This window comes from Erythrolamprus reginae, chromosome Z (genome assembly GCF_031021105.1).
Source record: "Erythrolamprus reginae isolate rEryReg1 chromosome Z, rEryReg1.hap1, whole genome shotgun sequence".
NCBI lineage: Eukaryota > Metazoa > Chordata > Lepidosauria > Squamata > Dipsadidae > Erythrolamprus > Erythrolamprus reginae.
Window position 1 is genome coordinate 81,638,607 of NC_091963.1, and position 19,869 is coordinate 81,658,475.

Here is a 19,869-nt window from a genome sequence, read left to right on the forward strand (position 1 = left end):
GTTTTTAGCAGCTGCGGGAATCCGTCACGCCCTTATGTCTCCATGGCACCCCGCCAGCAATGGGCAGGCGGAATGCATGGTCTGCTCAGCGAAAGAGTCCCTTAGGAAACTGCCACAAGGTTCATGGCAAAAGAAGGTAGCGGAGATGCTATTGGCCCAACATTCCACGCCTTGCGTGGCCACTCAAAAAACCCCAGAAGAGTTGCTTATGGGCCAAAAAATCTGAATAGTTCTAGACAGACTACACCCTTGGTACGAAACCACCACCACATGGCCAGAGACTCCACCGAGGAACATAGAAGTAGGAGCTCAGGTGTTCGCCCGAGCCTATGGGGAAGGTCCGAATTGGGTTCCGGCTACTGTTGTATAAATGTCAGGTCCACGTTCCTTCGAAGTAGCCCTGCTGAATGGGAGAGTATGGCGTAGGCACCTGGATCAGGTTTGCCTACACAGAGCGGAGAACCTCACGGTGGACAATAGCGTGATTCCTAGGTCAGAAAACCGGGAGCAAGCGACCCAGGGGGATTGGCCAGACCCTAGGGATTTGGGGGAGACCGAAGATACTCATCTGTCATTCCAGCAGGCCGTTCCAGAGGGAGCGGATTCGGAACCCCCAGGGCAGCCATGTGTGCCTTCGTTGGCGGAAGAGGAGGAGCCAAGAAACGAGCGGCGCCACTCTAGTAGAATTGGCCAGAAGCCCGCATACTTAAAAGATTATATATGTTTCAGAGTAAGGGTGGAGGAGTGTAATGTCCCCGTATAAACAACAAACCAGATTGGTTAGCAAAAAAGGGGTGGAGCCAACTGTGAGCGGGAAAATCCAAGGAATACTATTGGCTCTCTCCTCAGCCAGCTGGGAGTATAAATAGAGGTTAACTTGCCTGCATCCATGTTCTGTTCTGTTCTCGTGTTTACTTAAATAAACGTCCTTCAAACCAACCGTGTCCGACTCTACATTAAGTGCTCCAAACTTGACTGTAAAAAATATGACTTTAGCAATCAAGTTGTCGAAGCATGGAACTCATTACCAGACTACGTAGTGTTAACCCCTAACCCCCAACATTTTACCCTTCGACTATCCACAATTGACTTCTATAGGTTCCTAAGAGGTCAGTCAGGGGCGTGCATAAGTGCACTAGTGTGCCTCCTGTCCCCCGTCCAATTGTCTCACCTGTATCTCATATATCCTTTCTTCCATACCTATATCTTTTCCTCTATTCTCCATTGACATATTTTATTCTTATATCTTTTCTCCTATTCTTTCTTTGATATATTTTACTATGTGTATATTCTCTATAACTTTCATTGTGTATTGGACAAAATAAATAAATACATTAAATAAATAGAATAAAATCTGAGTCCAAAAGGACTCGGGGAGGTTTTTTGCATGTGGATGTGATTTTTCATAGCTGACAGTTGCTGACATCACCACTTGAAGCCCATTGTTGTTTGAATTGATACCTTTCAAAGGTATGAAATCTGTATATAGATAGAATCTGTAATCAATACAGCCATTCACCCTGATTGGAAATTTTTATAGTTGAAATGCATCACCATATTGAGGAAACCTGGGGGTTCTCAACGACCATTTCACAGGGGTCGCCTAAGACATTTAGAAAAGACAAATTTCCCATGGTGTTAGGAATTAAAGCTTCTGTTCTGGTGCCTTGGAACATATTTTTACAATTGGACCAATCAGGTGTTTACAGTGGGGCTGTCCCTCTGATCTTCCTGCCAATCAGCTTAAAGCTCTGTTGGGAGAATTGGCACTAGACTTATGGTTGGGGGTCACCACAACATGAGGAACTGTATAAAGGGATAGCGGCATTAGCAAGGTTGAGAACCACTGATTAAACTGATGAAAGGAAATTAAAAATGTTAGTGGCAACCTTTTAAAAATCCCTCCCATGCCCTCTACAACATGGGTGTCAAACTCGCTGTGTCATGTTTATTATGTTTTGTGATGTCATTAAACCATCTCCCCTTCATGGAGCTGGGGTGGGCATGGTCTCAGCATGACTCATCTGGCATACTGACCACCAGTCTGATACCCCTGCTCTGCTTTTCTGCTACTCATGCTTTTCAAAGAATAAGGCACTGTATGTATCTTTATCTAAGTTCTCTCCAAAGGGCTTTCTTCATGTTTAAATAATGTAGTGCAATACAATGCCAACAGGTGCTTTCTGTGTTGAAAACAGATCAGAGCTCAAAATTGTTGGATGGGATTGAACTGAATTGATACCATGAATCACTCTTCTGCCTGCAACATGGAAGCTGAAGCAACTGTGTCATTCAAGAATAATGTTAGAAGGAACTGATAGTTTAAGTAGTGGATAAAACTAATTTCTGAAGCAGCTGTTGTTTTTAATAGAGAACATCCATCATGATAAAGAAGAAAAGTGAATTACAGATCATTATGGAAGATGGTTTGTATGCTCTCCAGTATTTAGCAAGTCAGTGTATTTAGCATCTTAGAAGAAAATTTATTGGCACTAGTTTCATGTTGAATTTTCAAACAAAGTATGTTTGATATCACTACAGAAAGAAAATTAACTAAGTGCACATATTTAGAAATATCAGAAAAATTTAAAAAATGGAACATACATTTTAAAATTCAGTTTTTTAAAAAGCTGCTTTTTCTCGTAAGAGTAATATACTAGTAAGATGATAAGAAATAATAACAAATGTGATGTTTGCTTTTTATTTGCAGTTGGGATGGAGATTGATGGACAAGTGGAGAGTGACACAGAAAGGAAAGGTAAATAAAATATGAATAGCTGCTATCTTTTGAAAGCATAAGTTAATTTATTTACCTGAGAATGCATGCAATGCATATAAATTGCACTCTCCTTAGCATTGTTCAAATGACTGTAATTTTCCACACTTGGGTAAAAACAAATGTGGCCTTTATGTAAAACTTAACTTTTGCTTTTATATTTTGTTAAGGGCTGACAGAAAAAATAATCTTAATGTACACAATCATTGTTTTGAGTAAACTTCTAATCATCCAGATTACCAGAGTTTCAGAAATGTATGGCAACTTTGACTTCAATCTTTCAGTTTGTGAATTGTTAAATTGATATTAGAAAAAGAAACAGAAGAATAGTGCTGCAATTTTTCAAGAAATTTATTCAATATAATAGTGCATTATATATTTCATTTTTAGTTATTTTTCTTGAATTTAAAAAGCAAAATGAAATACAGTGATTCCTTGTCTTACAAACCTCTCGTCATGCAAACATTTCAAGATACAAACCCGAGGTTTAAGATTTTTTTGTCCCTTCTTCCAAATTATTTTCACCTTACAAACCCAAGCCGCCACCACTGGGATGTCCCACCTCCGGACTTCTGTTGCCAGCGAAGCGCCCGTTTTTGCACTGCTGGGATTCCCCTGAGGCTCCCCTCCATGGGAAACACCACCTCCGGACTTCTGTGTTTTTGCAATGCTGCAGGGGATTCCCAGCAGCGCAAAAATGGGTGCTTCGCTGGCAATTGAAGTCCGGAGGTGGGGTTTCCCAACGAGGGGAGCCTCAGCGAAATTGCAGCATCGCAAAAACACAGAAGTCCTAGAAACCCCACCTCTGGACTTCCGTGGTTTTGTGATGCTGCAATTTTGCTGAGGGGAGCCTCAGGGGAACCACAGCAGCACAAAAACGGGCACTTCGGCTGGCAAAAGGGGTGAGTTTTGGGCTTGCACGCATTAATCGCTTTTCCATTGATTCCTATGGGAATTGTTTCATCTTATAAACTTTTCACCTTACAAACCTTGTCCCTGAACCAATTAAGTTCATAAGACGAGGTATCCCTGTATTATTCTCTCCTAATGCATCAAACTAATATATTCAGGATATTACTCTTAATGCCTAGGAATCACTATTATTTTTATAAATTACATAAAAGGGGGGGGATGGATTATATGAGTAATTTAAATTCCATTGATTTCCATAGTTCTGTTTTAAGTAGCAATAAGTCTGGATTTGGCAGAGGACTGTTTTTTAAAAATATCATAGTCATTATTTTATATTTAAGAAATATCTGCATTTGTTTAGTGAAAGACAATATTATCAATGTTCAAAGTTTTTTTTAAGTAAAACACTTTTTAAAATACAGATTATCATTATGAAGAAGAAGAGGAGGAAGAAAAAGTAGCCCCCCAAAAGCATATAAAGGAAATTGCCAAAGGAAACAGAAAAGAGAGTTATCAGAAAGACACTGATGATGAAAATGAAAAGCTAGAAGCATCTCGAAGGAAGAAATCAAATAAAAACAAAAAACAGAAAGCATATAATAATGACAAAGAAAACAAAGAAGAGGAAACAGTAAAAGGAAAGAAAAAGAAAGACAAAAAGCAAAAAGAGTTTGAAAACAAGAAAGCAAAAAGAAAGCACAAGAAAAAGAAAGAAAATACAGGTGAAAGGTATGACATTTTCATTTTTCCAGATAAAAAATCCAGAGATTTGTTCTTAATAGCTAGTATTTTATACATGAGTACAATGGGAAAATATTCTTCCTTATTCATCCATGATTGACAAATTATCCATGCTTTTGTAAGCTTTCCCTGCTGGATGGTGATTGACCATCCAACAGGAAATGCTTAAGAAAGAGGGGATTGCTCCTCCTCGGCTACCCTCTATGTATGAGATCACCTTTCTTCTTCCGCCTACTCCTCCTCCCTTCTGCTGGATGGTGCTTGACTGGCGCCAAGAGGAGGGTGGCAGAGGGGGCCAGCCACTCCCCAAAGAAAATGGCTCTTTGCCTGCCGGGGTGTGTGTGGACTCTGCCACTGCCACCACAGCCACACACCCCTACCAGAAGAGAGCCTGCATCTTCCTACACCTCCCTCCGGGTCCTGCAGTCCCTGCTTCTGGATTATGACAAGAAAAAGAAAAAGGGAGAGGAAAGAGAGAGAGATAAACAGAAATGAAGGTGAGAGAAATGAGAGCAAAAAGGGAGAAGAAACAAATGCGAGAGAGAAGTGGGGAGAGATGGAAAAGTACACAGATATGAGAGAGGCCTGGAGGGAAAGAATGAGAAAGAGGGAAAAGAGAGAGAGAGAAATGGAGAGAAAGAAAGAAAAGGAAAAACAGGGAGGGAAAGAGAGAAGTGGAGAGGAAGGAAGGAGGGAAGGAAGGAGAAATGGAGGGAACAAGAAAGGAAGGAAGGGAGGAAAGAAGGAAGAAAGAAACGAAGGAAGGAAGGAAAAATGGAGGGAACAAGGAAGGAAAGAGGGAAGGGAGAAGAAATGAAGAGAACAAGGAAGGAAGGAAGGAAAGAAAGGAGGAAGGAGGAAGAATGAAATGAATGAAGAGACAGAGGAAGGAAAGACTTTTTGGGGGGGAGGTGTAATTTTTTTTCTCAACATACATTCAAACAATACACTGTCCTATCTACTTTTTCATGAATAAAATGCAGTATTTTGTTAGTAACTAATATCAAACATCCCAAAAGTTCCAAAAGTTTCCCCCCCCTAATTTTGTCATCCAGTTACATACATTTTCTTTTAATTCCCTCCTTAATGTTCCTTCAAAAAGTACAACACCAATTATATTTCTAACTTATTAACCATTATGCCAAAGTGCTTCTTTCTTTCTTTATACATTTTTCTATAAACCAAGAAAACCTTGAATAGCCAATCAGATGTTAACAAAAGAAAATTAAAAACAAAACATAAATGAATTTCAGACTTCTTCCCCCTCTAAATAGTACATTTACCTAATCCCAAATTTAAAAATTATTTCAGCCCATCTAACATTTATGCAATTAATACTTATCTACATTTCTTCTTTAATTATTAATCTTAAATTTCAGTCAATTTGAGAAAAGAAAAAAAGCGAAAAAATTCTAAATATTCTCTATTTTCAATCAATTAAAAATCATTAACATCATTAATCTCCCCAACAATTCTAAATTCAATTCCATTTATGCATTAATCCAAATCAGTATCACCTACTACATATCTTATTATAATCAATACTTCTAACTTTATTAAAACAGATCAGCAATTCCTAAATTCATATATCTAAATAGAAAAAATAATTAAAGTTTTAAAAAGAGCAAACAAAACAATACCCTAAGCTTAATTAACCATTCTCAAACTCCAATTTTTAAAATCTGAGCAGAACTTTGAACCAAACCCTTTTATTTTTCATTTTTTTGTATCCCCTTTTAATCCCCCTTTCCATTTTATTCTTTCTATTCTTCCTTCTAGGAAGGAAGGACTTTGTTAGAAAAATAAAGGGGTTATTGGATCAAACTTTGGACACTTGACAATGTAGTTATGATGTGATGGCAATGTCCCAGGGTTATGTGAACATCTTGTGGGATCTTCTGAGAAGCAACTGCAGGGATTCACTTAACAACTCTGGCAAGAAAGTTGGTAAAGTGAGGCAGGACTCAATAACCGTCTTACTCGGGAGATAGAAACGTTGGCCTCCATTGGGGTCAGAACAGAAGTCGAGCATTATCTGTCTGACCAGTGCACTATTTTAGAAGCAGATCAGGAGTCCATTTTGAAGCTCCACAGAAAACATCTAGGGGAGAAGGCAGGTTATCCTTGACTTACAACGGTTCATTTACTGACTGTTCAAAGTTGCAACAGCCCTGAAAAAAGTGATGTATGCCCCCTTTACACACTTAAAATCTTCACTGCCGCCCCACGATCATGTGATCAAAACTTGGCTGCTGCTTCATATTTGTGATCATTGTGGTCATGTGACCCCCTTTTGCGACCCTCTCACAAGCAAAGACAATGGGGGAGAGGGTAGAAGCCAGATTCACTTAACAACCGGGTTTCTAACTGATCCACATCCAGGCATGAAAATGTGCCGCTCAGACATTATACTTTTCCAACCACACTGAAAAAATAATAGAGGGAACATTGATCCAAGAGTTATTTCTGTTTCCACCCTCTCCCTCCAAGTAGAAACAATTTGTAGTGTTCTGGACTGCATCAAATCATCATGGAAGTGCATTAATACATCTTTAATCCCAGAAACTATGTTTAAGTGTGCGATGAAATTTTATGAAAAGGTTCACATGAGACATTTGGACAAAGAGAACAGAAATCTTTATTCTCCCAAAAATAATCTGCAAAGCGTGGTACTCTTCATAAGAAGAGACACCGGACAGAAGCTAATAGGCTTTTTAATATAACTATTACAAGACCTCCCAATCCTGCGCTAGCTAATGTAGCATTGTGGATTACAACCTGTTTTGCCCGTGTGTGCCAACTGCCCTTAATTACAGGTTAATTAGTCCAAGCAGACACACACACATGACAGAAGGCAAATAAATGTTCTTTATCAGCAGAAGAGAAAAAAACTTCCCTTTAAACTTCAAAGGGATTTCTTGTAGCAACAAGGCACAGTTGGAAAACAATACAAGAACGAAGTCCAATTATTAGCTCAGTAACTGAAATTGGGTCACAGCTACTGTTGTCCAAGCAGTGATAAACACTCACAATGAAGTATAATCCAAATTCCCTCACATCTACCTCCACATTCCTTGGGGCAGGAGCTGGGCCAGAGCTAACCACAACAACAACATATCACAAAAAGATACACAATTCTTACCTAAATATGGTCTACATCCTGTTTCCTTTCTTTTAAAGATGAATAGTACCTTATATGGTTTATTATATGCCCTAAACAGATATGAATTGGGTAACTGTCTCTTCCGCAAGAGCAACAGACGCTTATCAAACACTTATCTCCTTAAAATAGAATTTAAACAACAGACACAAAACTTAAAAACAGGAAACACTTATCTTATTTAAAAAGAATTTAAACAGCAGACATTTATCTTCTGAAAACAGAATTTAAATAACAGACATTGATCTTCTGAAAACAAAATTTAAACTATTTATACACAATGTATTTTTCCTTCATAAGCATAACTTAAATGTTCTGTGCTGTGAATTTCATGGAGTCCCATTTGTGCATTCTGATCAATGTTCTCTCTCATAAATATTGTTGGGCTATAGGAAGAGTATTCAGGTATTCCAATCCCATAAATCCCAATCTGTAGGCATTATAGGAAGAAAACAGTGGTAGGATTCAGCCAGTTTCCACCGGTTCAGTAGAACTGGTGGCTAACTGTTTGTTCAGTTCAGTGAAGTGGCTGAAGCCTCACCCCTCCCCTCTAAGGCCCTCCCCTCACCCAGCCTCTCCTCACTCAGCTGCTTGACATGCTTTGGGTAAGAGTAAGGGATTATTGACAGCCTGCTTCTCCTTCCTTCCTTGTGCTACACTATAAACCCTGAAATTGGCTGAATTGTGGCCATTTTCTTTTTTGGTAATTTTCTCTAGGAAGATTTTTCTTCTCACTGCTTCAGGGCTGACACAGCCTGGAGCAAAGGGGCCAGGGACGAGATAGGGAGTAGAGATACCTGGGGTGTTGTAGCCTAAATAAAATTATTTCCCCTGGAAATAAGGACATTGGTGCAGATGTTTGAAAAGTGAAGATTGAGGTCACCTAGAAACTGGACTGTATGTTGATTGGATCATGTGACTGGAGACACATGACTAGGAGAAGTGACAAAGTTTTATTTTTAATTGGGTGTAAAACTGGTAGGAACTTAGAACCCGTTTCTATTGAGAACATGCCAATCTGATATGTCCCAATAAAAAGTGTCTTTGAGGAATATGCCTGCCTCACAGCTTTTATTGAAGGGGATGTATTACTTGGAACCTTGACATTAAATCAGTTCTCTAAACTCTAAGGCTCCAAACTGGAGTTGCTGTCTGGGGTCCTGAGATCCAGCTTCTTACCTGGTTTATCCAGGCAGCTGGAAAGTCTCAAGGAAGACAGAAGAAACCAGAGAAGCACTGGTGGGGCCTGCGGGAGAATCAAGGAGAGTCTGATGCCTGAACCAGTAGCCATGGGCATGGCTGAAGTCAAACATCAACTAGGGGCCCTGGTGAAGGAACAATTCTAACTGCTGACTTCCGAAGAGCTTTACTGGGTGGAGGAGGACCTGGAGTTCAAACTAACCTTTCAGGGTGAGATGTGGGAGAGATTGTTCTCATTCATGAGGGAAGTGAGAATGACAATCCTGAAGTAGAGATCAACAGGACCTTTGGATTCAAATTAGTCAGGAGAATTGAAGTACCAGGCTCACAGACAAACCCTGCTTGAAAGATTCGAGCAGATGCATCTCAGCAGTGTCGATCAGTAGCTGCATACCAGTCACCTGTTCTGGACCAACTGAATTTCACATTTATTATTATTTATTTATTATTTACATTTATAGCCCACCACTGGACTCGGGGTTCTGCGCAAGGGGACTGATCTACCCAGGGTGTGGTGCCTCAACTCCTGCTATGGTACAACCCAGGATGCAATCAAATCTACTCAGGAGGGACCAGTCAACTCTTCCAATGACCTAAGCTATCATCACAGCCACTATTAGTTTGGTCAAGCTTACCTAGTTGCAGAAGACCAGCCAGCTAGGTCAGCCATGACTGCTGCTGGCAGGGGAACTGCCCCCTGGTTGGGCATATTACCCTGAACAGGGCTTGATCCAGGTCCAGGCCCAGTGGATCCCATTTCCACCAGTCCCACCACAATTGTTGCCTGTGCCACAGTCACTAGCCGTGTTGCAATTACCGCTGCCATGATTCTGAGAAGCTCCACTGTGCTTTCAAGTGATATTTGATTGGCGTCTTGACAAATTGGCTTTCTTCCTAAACCAAACATGAGTGCACATCAACTGCTATGGAGACAGCTACCAAGATGACCAAGAAATTTTCTCCACCTTCACTGACAATCTGGAGGGGGAAGCATTGGAATGGGTGACCCAGCTCCATGATAAGGGTGATCCTGAGCTAGAAAACGTTGATAACTTTTATTTATTTATTTATTTATTTATTTATTTATTTATTTATTTATTTATTTGTTTGTTTGTTTGCTTGCTTGCTTATTTATTTATTTATTTAATCTTTGTATCTCTCTCTCTTTCTCTCCCTCTCTCTCTATCTCTCCCTCTTTCTTTCTCCTTCTTTCTCTCTCTCCCTTTCTATCTCTCCTCATCCTCTATCTCTCCCTCTTTCTCTCTCTTCCTTCCTTCCTTCCCTCCCTCCCCTCCCTCCTTCCTTCCCTCCCTCCCTCCCTCCCCTCCCTCCTTCCTTCCTCTCCACTTCTCTTTCCCTCCCCCTCTTTCCCTTCTCTTTCCCTTTTCTTTCTTTCGGTCCATTTCTCTCTCTCTTTGCTTCTCCGGCAGGCACCGCCTCCATGCCCTCCACTTGGCTCTGCCCCCACGGCAGCTGCCATTGGTGCAGCGACAGCGGTGGCTCCTCTCGGACCAGGCCCCACCAGCAGGTGCCGCTTTCCGCGCAACTCCAGCCTTCTCCCACCCCAGCCAGCACGGACACCTCGCCGCTGACACATGCAGCAGGGACTGCCCTGTCCCCATTCAGGGCCTCTTTGACAGCGCTTCACAGAAGAGGCACCGTGTCTGCCTCCCCGCTGCTCACCCAAAGCCTGGCGTTGATGCTTGAGTGGGCTCGGGGCTCTTGGCATCAATGGCCGCCATGGTGCCATTATTATTGTTGTCGCAGTGGCTGCCCTGCGCCAGCCAGCAAAGCCAGCTGCCTGGGAAAGTGGCACACTTTTAAACATGCCACTTTCCTGAGCTGCTTTCCTGGGCAGCCGTCTTTGCTGGCCGGCGCAGGGCAGCCACCGCAACAACAACAACAATGGTGCCATGACAGCCACTGATGCCAAGAGCCCCAAGCCCGCTCTCAAGCATCAACGCCAGGCTTCGGGTGAACAGAGCTGTGTGCCGGTGGCAGGAGCTGGCAGGGAGGCAGACGCGGCGCCTCTGCCGGGAAGGGCTGTCAGAGACGCCCTGAAGGGGAACAGGGTGGTCCCCGCCGCCTGTGTCAGCAGCGAGGTGTGCTTGCCTTGTGCCATGGGGGGGAGGGAGTAGAGGTCAGGAGTTTGCAAGTGACTGTTTCCCTCCCCACGCACTTAGCCATGGCGCACTTAGCTGTGACTTTCAGTGCACGGTTTTTGAATCGCCAATTGCCTTTTCCTGACTCTCCCATGCAACTAATCGTAGAGGAGGAGGTGGGGAGGAGGTGGGGAGGAGGAGGAGGTGGGGAGGAGGAGGAGGAGGAGAGCCAAGGGGCAGGGAGGAGAGCGGGCCTGCAATTGGCCCCTTTCTTTCTCGCTTTTAGGGAGAGGAACTGTTGCTGCTCTGCCATAGGGCAGCAACAGTTTCTCTCCCTAAAGGCGGCAAAGAAAGGGGTCAATTGAAGGCCCGCTTTCCTTCCCTCCCCTTGGCTCTCCACCTCCTCCTCGCTCAGCAGCCCACTGCGGTGAGTGGACAGGAGATTCGGGAGCTTATTATATCAATCGGTAAAATCTCATGCATTGCCGCGGGCCGGATAAATGACCTCAGCAGGCTGCATCCGTTTCGCAGGCCGTAGTTTTGGGCACCGCTGTGCTACATGGTCAAGGTCTTTTTGAAGGGTAGCAGTATTGTCGGTGGTATTAAATAGTTTGATATCATCTGCAAAGAGAATGCAATTGCTAGTGATGCAATTGCAAAGATAGTTTATGTATAGTGTGAATAGTGTTGGTCCTAAAACACTACCTTGAGAGACACCATTGTTAACAGGAGCAGGAAGAGAAGTGGCACTTCTTATTTTGACCACTTGTCGTCTGTTAGATAGGAATGCTGTTAACCAATTGTTTAGTAGTCCAGAGATGCCATAGGATTTGAGTTTCAAAAGAGGTTTGTCATGGATAACTGAGTTAAAGGCTTTGCAAAAGTCGATATAGATCGCATCAGTTGGATTACCTTGGTCAAGTTGAGTGGTCCAAATGTTTTTACAGTGTAAGAGTTGTAGATTACAGGAATAGCTTCAAGGTAGAGTGTAATGGATTGGTTTATGATTGACTCCATGACTTTGCAGCTGACACAACATCAAAATATAGGTCTGTAATTTTCAACATTGCTAGGATCTCCTTTTTTGAAGATAGGAATGACTGTGGCAAGTGACCATAGAGTGGGTAGGGAGCTAGTACTGAAAGATTTATTAAAAATTATGCACAGAGGTTCAGCCAAGGTGGAGGAGAGCTTTTTAAAGAAGTATGCACATAGTCCATCTGGTCCAATAGATAAAGATGGTTTTAGGCTTTCTAACGTTATCTTCTGTAAAATCAATTTGTGTAAGATCATTGAGGTTATTTGTGGTGCGGTTAGGAAATGTTGGGCATGAGCCATTGTTGTTAACAAAGACTGAGCTGAAGAAGGTGTTAAAGAGGTTGGCTTTGACTGATTCATCATTATGGTCTATGTTGTTTGGTCCTTTAAGGGGTGGGATGGGTCTAGAGTCTTTGAATTTATTGTTAACAAAGTTGTAGAAGGCACGAGTAGACTTTGTCCATAGAAGGTTTTCTTCTTTGATGATGTGATAATTGGTACATTCAGTCTTTATTTGGTGACACAAATTTTTATAGCGGCTTTTAAAGTTTGAAACATGGTCTGCTTTATTTTTGCACCAAATAATTCTTTTTTTGGTTTGAAGCTTTCTTGTTTTTATGGGTATTTTATTTTTCTTAGTTTTGGTGAATATTAGTGGTACACATAATTTGACTGTTTGGATTTCAAGTAAAAACATATTGTAGTAGTCTTCAGTAGTGATGCAGTCAGAGAAAATTGTGTGCCAGTCGAGAGGTGAGAGGTAGGCTTCGATGAGGTCGTAATTGGCCTTTTTTAATTGGCCTTTTTGAAGTTGGCTTTTCTATCGTTAAGGTTGTTTTTGTGAGGGTGTATGTTTAGGTAAAAGTCAATCATGATATGGTCACTGTTAGAAAATGTAGTCCGTAAATTGAGTGTAGACTGTTGCAGAAAATGAGGTCAAGACAATTGTTAAGTCTAGTGTTGTCCTAGGCTAGTAATGGCATTGTAAAGGGTTGAATGTATGGGTTCAGTGGAACATTCGTTTAGGGTCCAGTTTATATGTGGAAGGTTTAAGTGTCCAAGAAATATAAGAGGATGTGGGTTGGAGCTTGCCCACATTAGCAGTGAGATTAGCTTGTTCACGTGTGTGATATCATAATCTAGAGCTCTATAACATAGAAAGAAGTGAAGTTGGTATCGAAAGTCAGTTCACAGATGATGGTTTCAGGAAGATAAAGTTCTTATTTAACTTGCACTTTTTAAAGGTTGTTGAGTGATTTCTTGTAGAAGATTGCAACACCATCTCCTCTGCGGGATTCACGGTCAGAACGGTAAACTTGATAGTCACTTACTGTGATAACGGAGTCTGGGAGGAATTCATTTAACCATGTTTCACAGATAAATATGATGTCGAGTTTAGCAGTTTGTAGTAAGAGAAAGAGTTCAGATATTTTATTAACGATGCTTCTTGAGTTCATCAGTTTACAGTTGAGATTAGAAATGGATGTTGTTGAGGAAGTAAGGGGCGTGCATACCTAGTCTTGGTTTATTGAGAGTTGGTTTTGAGTAGTGATGAATTAGAAGTTAGGTTGGTTGTGGGCGATGGTGGTTTGAAGGTAGTGGTTAATGAGGGGTTGATCTTGGTTGAAGGTAGATTGGAGATTGGGGTGGTTTTGGTTGATGATGGTTTGGGGGTTGGTTGGTGGATTGCATAACTTGGTTTTGATGCAGCCAGCATGGTAGCCAATATAAAGATCAGTTTGGCCTTGATCTTGATATTTTTAAATATCTGCTCATAATTCACGGGATTGGATATGTTGTAAAATTGATAAGTCCGGTCTAGAGCAAAGTTTTTTTAGGGTTTGAGTCATCTCTGTTTAATGAGTTTATGGTCTTAATGAATTTGCGTTTGCTAAGTTCATTTGTGAGAAACACAATTTGGGGGCTACTGAACAATCTCTATATTTGTATTCTGGGCCATCTCTGGTCACTTCAATGATTTCATCAGCTGGAAAATTGGATGCGATGATTTTTCGAATTTGGTCTATATCAGGTTCGTTAGTGACTTCGAGGTCTAGAGTCTTTGAGTTTATTGTTAACATTTTTAATGATATTTGTTGATAGATATTTGTTAAAGAAAAGGGAATAATGATAATTAGAAATATTGATTATATTTTTAATCTGGATTATAACTATTAAATTTAATTTAATGTTCCCCCCCCCACAATGGGGTATGATGATTCTATTGGATTGAAAGTGTTATGAATTGAAAGTGTTACAACTAGAGTAGGTTATGATGAGTATATGGAGTATTCAGTGTTGTTTTTGTTCTTCGTTTTTAAATTTTTTTCTTTTATTTTCTTTCCTTAATAATTTTTAAATTATTATTATTATTATTATTATTATTATTATTATTATTATTATTATTATCATCATCATCATCATCATCATCATTGTCATCATCATCATCAAAAACATCAGAAAATTAGGAGTTATAATCCGAGTTAGAAAAACTGCTCTAGCTGTTCGGGGAGGCGAAGTGTAACTGCCTCTAAAGACCTCCGAGTTTGCAATCTTCCATGGCGTTTGGAGCTGTTTGGTCCTGGAACGTGGAACATCGGCAGTAAAATCAGCTGGGATGTGGAAGATGGCAGCCACTAGCTGTTACGCCACCCAGAGAACGAGAAACTGAGGGAGCCAGCCAAAAACCCAGAACCAGCTAGGGCATGCTAGAATCGGGAACCAAAGACCGACCAAGGGGATCCGAGAACAGCTCGGCTCCCCCTGAGGGGCCCAGGAGGTCAAGCACGGTATGGTGGGACCGCTCAGTGTTGGAGGGTCCTTTGGGTGGAGGGCCTACATGGAGGAAGTGGGGCAGCCGCTATAGTAAAGGAGGAAGCCGGAAAAAACATCCCGGGGGCCAGCGAGCTATGGCGAGGCTTATAGAGGGAGAAGGAAATCGTCCCTGTGGAGGAGGAAGCCAAGGAAAATATCGTGGTGGCTGCCGGCTTGTGACGAGGTTTGCAGAAGCTGTGTGGTGGCTGTATGGCTGTGTGGTGTTGCTGAAGGACTTGGGAATTGGAGATGTTGCCCAACAGAAACAGAGACGCAGGAAGGAGGCTGGGGTGAACATCGAGAGCCGAGTGGTACCGAGTGCACAGAGAGAGACCTAGAAGTCTGCCTCAGAGAGTTTGGAGGACAGAATTTGTATGCTTAGGATTTTGTCATCTCCTATTGAACTGTCCCGAACTGAACACTGAACATTCTTTGAGCTCACCTTTGAGAACTGGTGCTACATGCTTCTGACTTGTTGATTAATGAATTTTAAACCTATCTCCCATTTCCTTAACTTTTAAAATAATTAATTCTTAGATTTTTTAGTATTAATATTAGTATTAATATTTTTAATTCTATATTTTAATTTCTACTTTTAATTAAATTATTGAGGTTTTTTTAATTGATGGATAATTGGGGCAAGTGTAATAATATGTATGGAATGAATGATTGGGATGGGTGGGGTGGGTGGGATTATGGTATGGATGAGGTGAATGGGAATGGTATGAATGACTTACTTGGCCCACCTGACGTTAGAGAGGCAGAAGGGGAGGTGGCACCTATCTCTGGGGTAGCAGAGGGTCAGAATATCCCGGTGCTGCTGGGGAGAGACAGATATGGTGGGAGCCATGGAGCTAGCCATTCCAGGGGAGCGAGAGATCGCTACTTAATAGCGATCTCTTGTTCTGGCTCCATGAGCTCAACCCGGGGCACTGGTGATGAGTGTAATTCTGGCCCTGGGCTCAGGTTGCTGCTACTCAATGCCAGAGCAGTGATAAATAAAGCTCTCCTCATCCAGGATTTGATCTACTGAAGAAAAAAGAAGCTTCGTTGGGATTTTGGCTCACCGCAGAGACTTTTCCTGCATAAACTAGTCGCAGGGCCGAGGGGCATGTGGTGTAAGCGAGGCTCTTCCTGCAGGAATGGGTGGTGGGGCACCGCGAAGGCCCGCGCTTGAAGGCCTCCAGGGCGCCATTGTTGTCATTGTCGCGGTGCAAAGCCACACAGTCCAGTATTGCTTGCTTCTCTGGCCAACAAAGCCGGCTGCCCGGGAAAGCAGCGCGCTTTTCAAATATGCTTTCTGGAGCAGCTGGCTTTGTTGGCCAGAGAAGCGAGCGATCCGGGACTGCATGGCTTTGCGGAGAGCCAAAATCCCAATGAAGCTTCTTTTTTCTTCAGTAGTCAGTAAGGAGGCGAAGAAGAGGCCAAACTGGTTTTGCAAGGGGGAGAAAAAAAAGCCCCAGAAAGGAGTAGCCGCCTTTTCGCCAAGCAAACTTGCTGTGGCACGCTCGGTTCTCCCCTCCTGCCTTCCGCCAAGTTGGAGCTCTTTTCTTTTTTTCCCTCCTCCCCTCTTTGGAGGCACAGATTTCCCCCCCCTCTTCCCAGTCAGTAGGCGCGTGTGTAGATAAGTCCAACCACTTCCACCCCAGCACCCATGGGGCCTAGCGCTGGGCAATGTGGAGGGTGAAGGGGTGGATGTGGCTGCTGCCTCTTACCTGGAGAGCCAAATGGGGGTGGAGGCGACGGCAAAGTCCGGTGCTCTCCACTCTCTCTCTCTTTCTCTCTCAGTGCAGCTTAGAGGTAACAGTGCCCGGGGACAGCAATGGAGCTCGGAGGCTGCAGCAATGCAGCGCTGAGAAGGACCATATGTTGGTCCCTTGAAACCGCTGCCTCCTCCGTTCTGGTGAATTCAGGGGGTTAGCTGGAGAGCCAGATGGGGGCGGAAGCGACGGCGAAGTCCGGTGCTGGGGCCATGCGGAGTCGCTCATCCAGGGGACCGTGGACTGGAAAGCCGCCCTCTGCTCTCTCTCTCTTTCTCTCTCTATTGCTGGCATGGTGTATGAGAGAGAGAGAGAGAAAAGGGAGGGGAGAGAGAAAGAAAGTGAGAGAGAAAGAAAGTAAGAGAGAGAGAAAGAGGGAGAGATAGAGAGGAGAGAAAGAGAGAGGGAGAGATAGAAATAGTGTGAGGGAGATATAATAGAGGGAGAGAGAAAGAGAATGTGAGAGAAAGAGAGAGAGAAAGAGAAGAGAGAGAAAGAGAGAGGGACAGAGAAAGAAAGAGAAAGAGGGAGAGATAGAGAGGAAGAGAGAAAGGGGGATAGTTGGAAAGAGTGTGTGAGAGAGAAAAAAATGAGAAAACGATGGAGAGAAAACGAGGGAGAGGAAAATGAAACAAATGAGAGAGAAGGGAGAAAAGAGAGAGGGAAGAGAGAAGTGGAGAGAAAGGAGGGAAGGAAGGAGAAATGGAGGGAGTTTGTTGATTTAAGTTGAAATTTACTTGTTAACAAAGAAGTATAAATTACTTTATTACTTAATTACTTAATTACTTCTTTACTTTAAATATTGTATTTGTTCCCATTTTGCTTTTTGCTTTAAATAAGACGTGTGCAGTGTGCATAGGGATTTGTTCATAGGGGTTTTTTTATAGTCCAGCCCTCCAACAGTCTGAGGGACAGTGAACTGGCCCCCTGTGTAAAAAGTTTGGGGACCCCTGATGTAGAGAATGAAGAGCGTTGGTCCCAGTACACCACCTTGGGGAACACCGCTTTTAACTGGGATGGGGTTGGATAGGGTGCTTCCTAATTTGACCACTTGTTGTCTGTTTGACAGGAATGCTGTAATCCAGCTATGGAGGGATCCTGAGATGCCATAGGATTTGAGTTTTAGGAGTAGTTTGTTGTGGACCACTGAATCAAAGGCTTTGCAGAAGTCGATATAAATTGCATCTATAGATTTCCCTTGATCTAGATGAGTTGTCCATATATTTTTGCAGTGGAGGAGCTGCAGGTTGCAGGATAGTTTTTTTCTGAAACCAAATTGTTTGTTAAAGAGCAAATTATTAGTTTCTAGATGGAGAGTAATTGATTTATTTATAATTGATTCCATGACTTTGCATGGGACACATAGTGAAATTGGTCTGTAGTTATCAACAAGAGAGGGGGGTCTCCTTTTTTGAAAATGGGGATGACCATTGCTTTCGACCATAGCTTAGGAAATGTGCTGGTTTTGAAGGATTTTTGAAAAATTATGCTTAGTGGTTCAGCTATGGCAGAAGAGAGCTTTTTTAGGAAGTAGACCATCTGGTCCAATTGATAGAGAAGGTTTAAGGTCATGTAATGCTTTTTCAACTCGGTCTTCAGTGAAGTCTACTTGGGTTAGATCATTGAGGGAGTTTGAGGTGCAATTGATGAAATTGGGGGATGAGCCATTGCTGTTAACAAAGACAGAGCCAAAGAAAGAGTTGAGGAGGTTGGCTTTGGATGAATCATCGTAGTATTCTTTGTTGTTGGGTCCTTTGAGAGGTGGGATGGGTCTAGAGTCTTTGAGTTTATTGTTGACGAAGTTGTAGAAAGCTCTATTAGATTTGGTGCGTAGGAGGTTTTCCTCTTGTTTGCTGTAGTAGTTAGGGCATTCTGCTTTTATTTGATTGCAAATGCTTTTATATTGGCTTTTGAAGTTGGAAACTTGTCCTTTTTTGTTTTTTCTCCAGAGAGATTTTTTTCTTGTTTGTAATTTTCTTATTGAGATGGGGAAGTTAAATAAAGGGAAGGTTTGAGACTGGATGAAAGTTGTTGAGAATGGCTGGATCCAGGGAAGGCTTCTTGAGGAGGGGGCACACAAGTGCCTCCTTGTAGGGAGCTGGAAAGGACCCCCTTCCCAAAGCACGTCACCTCCCTGCTGGCCGAAAACAGCCAGGAGGGACATGGATCCAGTAAACAGGTGGTGGAACTCACAGCTCCAATGGCCTTGTCACCAGATCAAACTCTTCCCAGACAGATGAAAAAGTACGGGCCCCAGTCACCTCGACTGACTCATTGTCAGTTGACTCTGTTATCCAATCGGAGTCGAGGTCCACCCGGATCCAAGCGACTTTGTCAGCAAAAAATGTGTTAAAATCCTCGGCACTGCCCTGCAAGGGCTCCCCAACTCCCCCCTGGTTAAGAAGGGAACGGATCACCCTAAACAGAGCGGCTGGGCAAGATTCCGCTGATGCAATCAAGGCGGCATGATACACGCATCTTGCCACTTTGAGCGCCACTTTGTAAGACTTAATATGAGCTCTTACAAGTGTTCGATCGGATTCGGACTTACTCTTCCTCCATCGTTTCTCTAGATGTCTCTTCTGGCATTTCAACTCCCGGAGTTCCTCGGTAAACCAAGGAGCTGTCCGGGGTCTAGTGCCACAAAGAGGTTGCAATGGCGCAATCTGGTCAAGAGCCTCCGTTGCAGCCTTATTCCAGGCTACAGCAAGAAACTCTGCTGAACTGTGGACGAGTGCATCTGGAACAACCCCAAACGCCCTTTGAAAGCCCTCTGGGTCCATGAGGCATCTGGGGCGGAACCATGTAGTCGGTTTCGCCTTCCTGCGGGGAAGGATTGGAGCCAGGAAGTCAAGCCACAGCAGGAAATTGTCTGACCATGACAAAGGCAACACTTCTTTATAAATAAATAAAAATAAATAAATAAACTTCTAAACCCCTTAGTCTCAGACCATTACTCAATTGCTCAGAGAGTTATATTTTTAAACTATCTTTTAGCAAGGGTTGGATTTAATTTAAATACTGTTGGAGGTAATTAGAAATTTTTGCTCCTTTTTTTAAAAAAAATTTCTTTTCTTTCATTTTAAAGGGCACCTATTATGGAAGAGGGTTTAAAATGTACATGAAAACTGATATGGAAAAGATTTTGAGAAAATTGAAGCATTATGGCCTAATTAATTAGATGTGATTAAGAATAGGAGCAGCCTAAAATGTACATTGGCTAACAGTCTTTTTGTTATTATATAAGAAATTGGAGTAATTATTTTTGTTCAGATGTTAAAGGAGATGTTAAGGACGTAGCCTTGGTTAAACTATGTATACCAAAATTGTAAAAATGATATATTGTAATATAACTTAAAATTAATG

At 42.4% G+C, this 19,869-nt stretch overlaps 1 protein-coding gene across 1 annotated transcript in view; it reads left to right on the forward strand.

Annotated features, from left to right (window-relative positions):
- The first annotated feature begins 370 nt into the window (after positions 1 to 370).
- Positions 371 to 19,869, forward strand: part of LOC139153842 (transmembrane channel-like protein 2) — a 590,027-nt gene continuing 570,528 nt past the window's right edge. Inside the window, 4 exon segments of the mRNA XM_070728265.1 lie at positions 371 to 730; positions 2,372 to 2,426; positions 2,711 to 2,758; positions 4,111 to 4,417. Coding sequence (XP_070584366.1) covers positions 371 to 730; positions 2,372 to 2,426; positions 2,711 to 2,758; positions 4,111 to 4,417 — 770 coding nt within the window.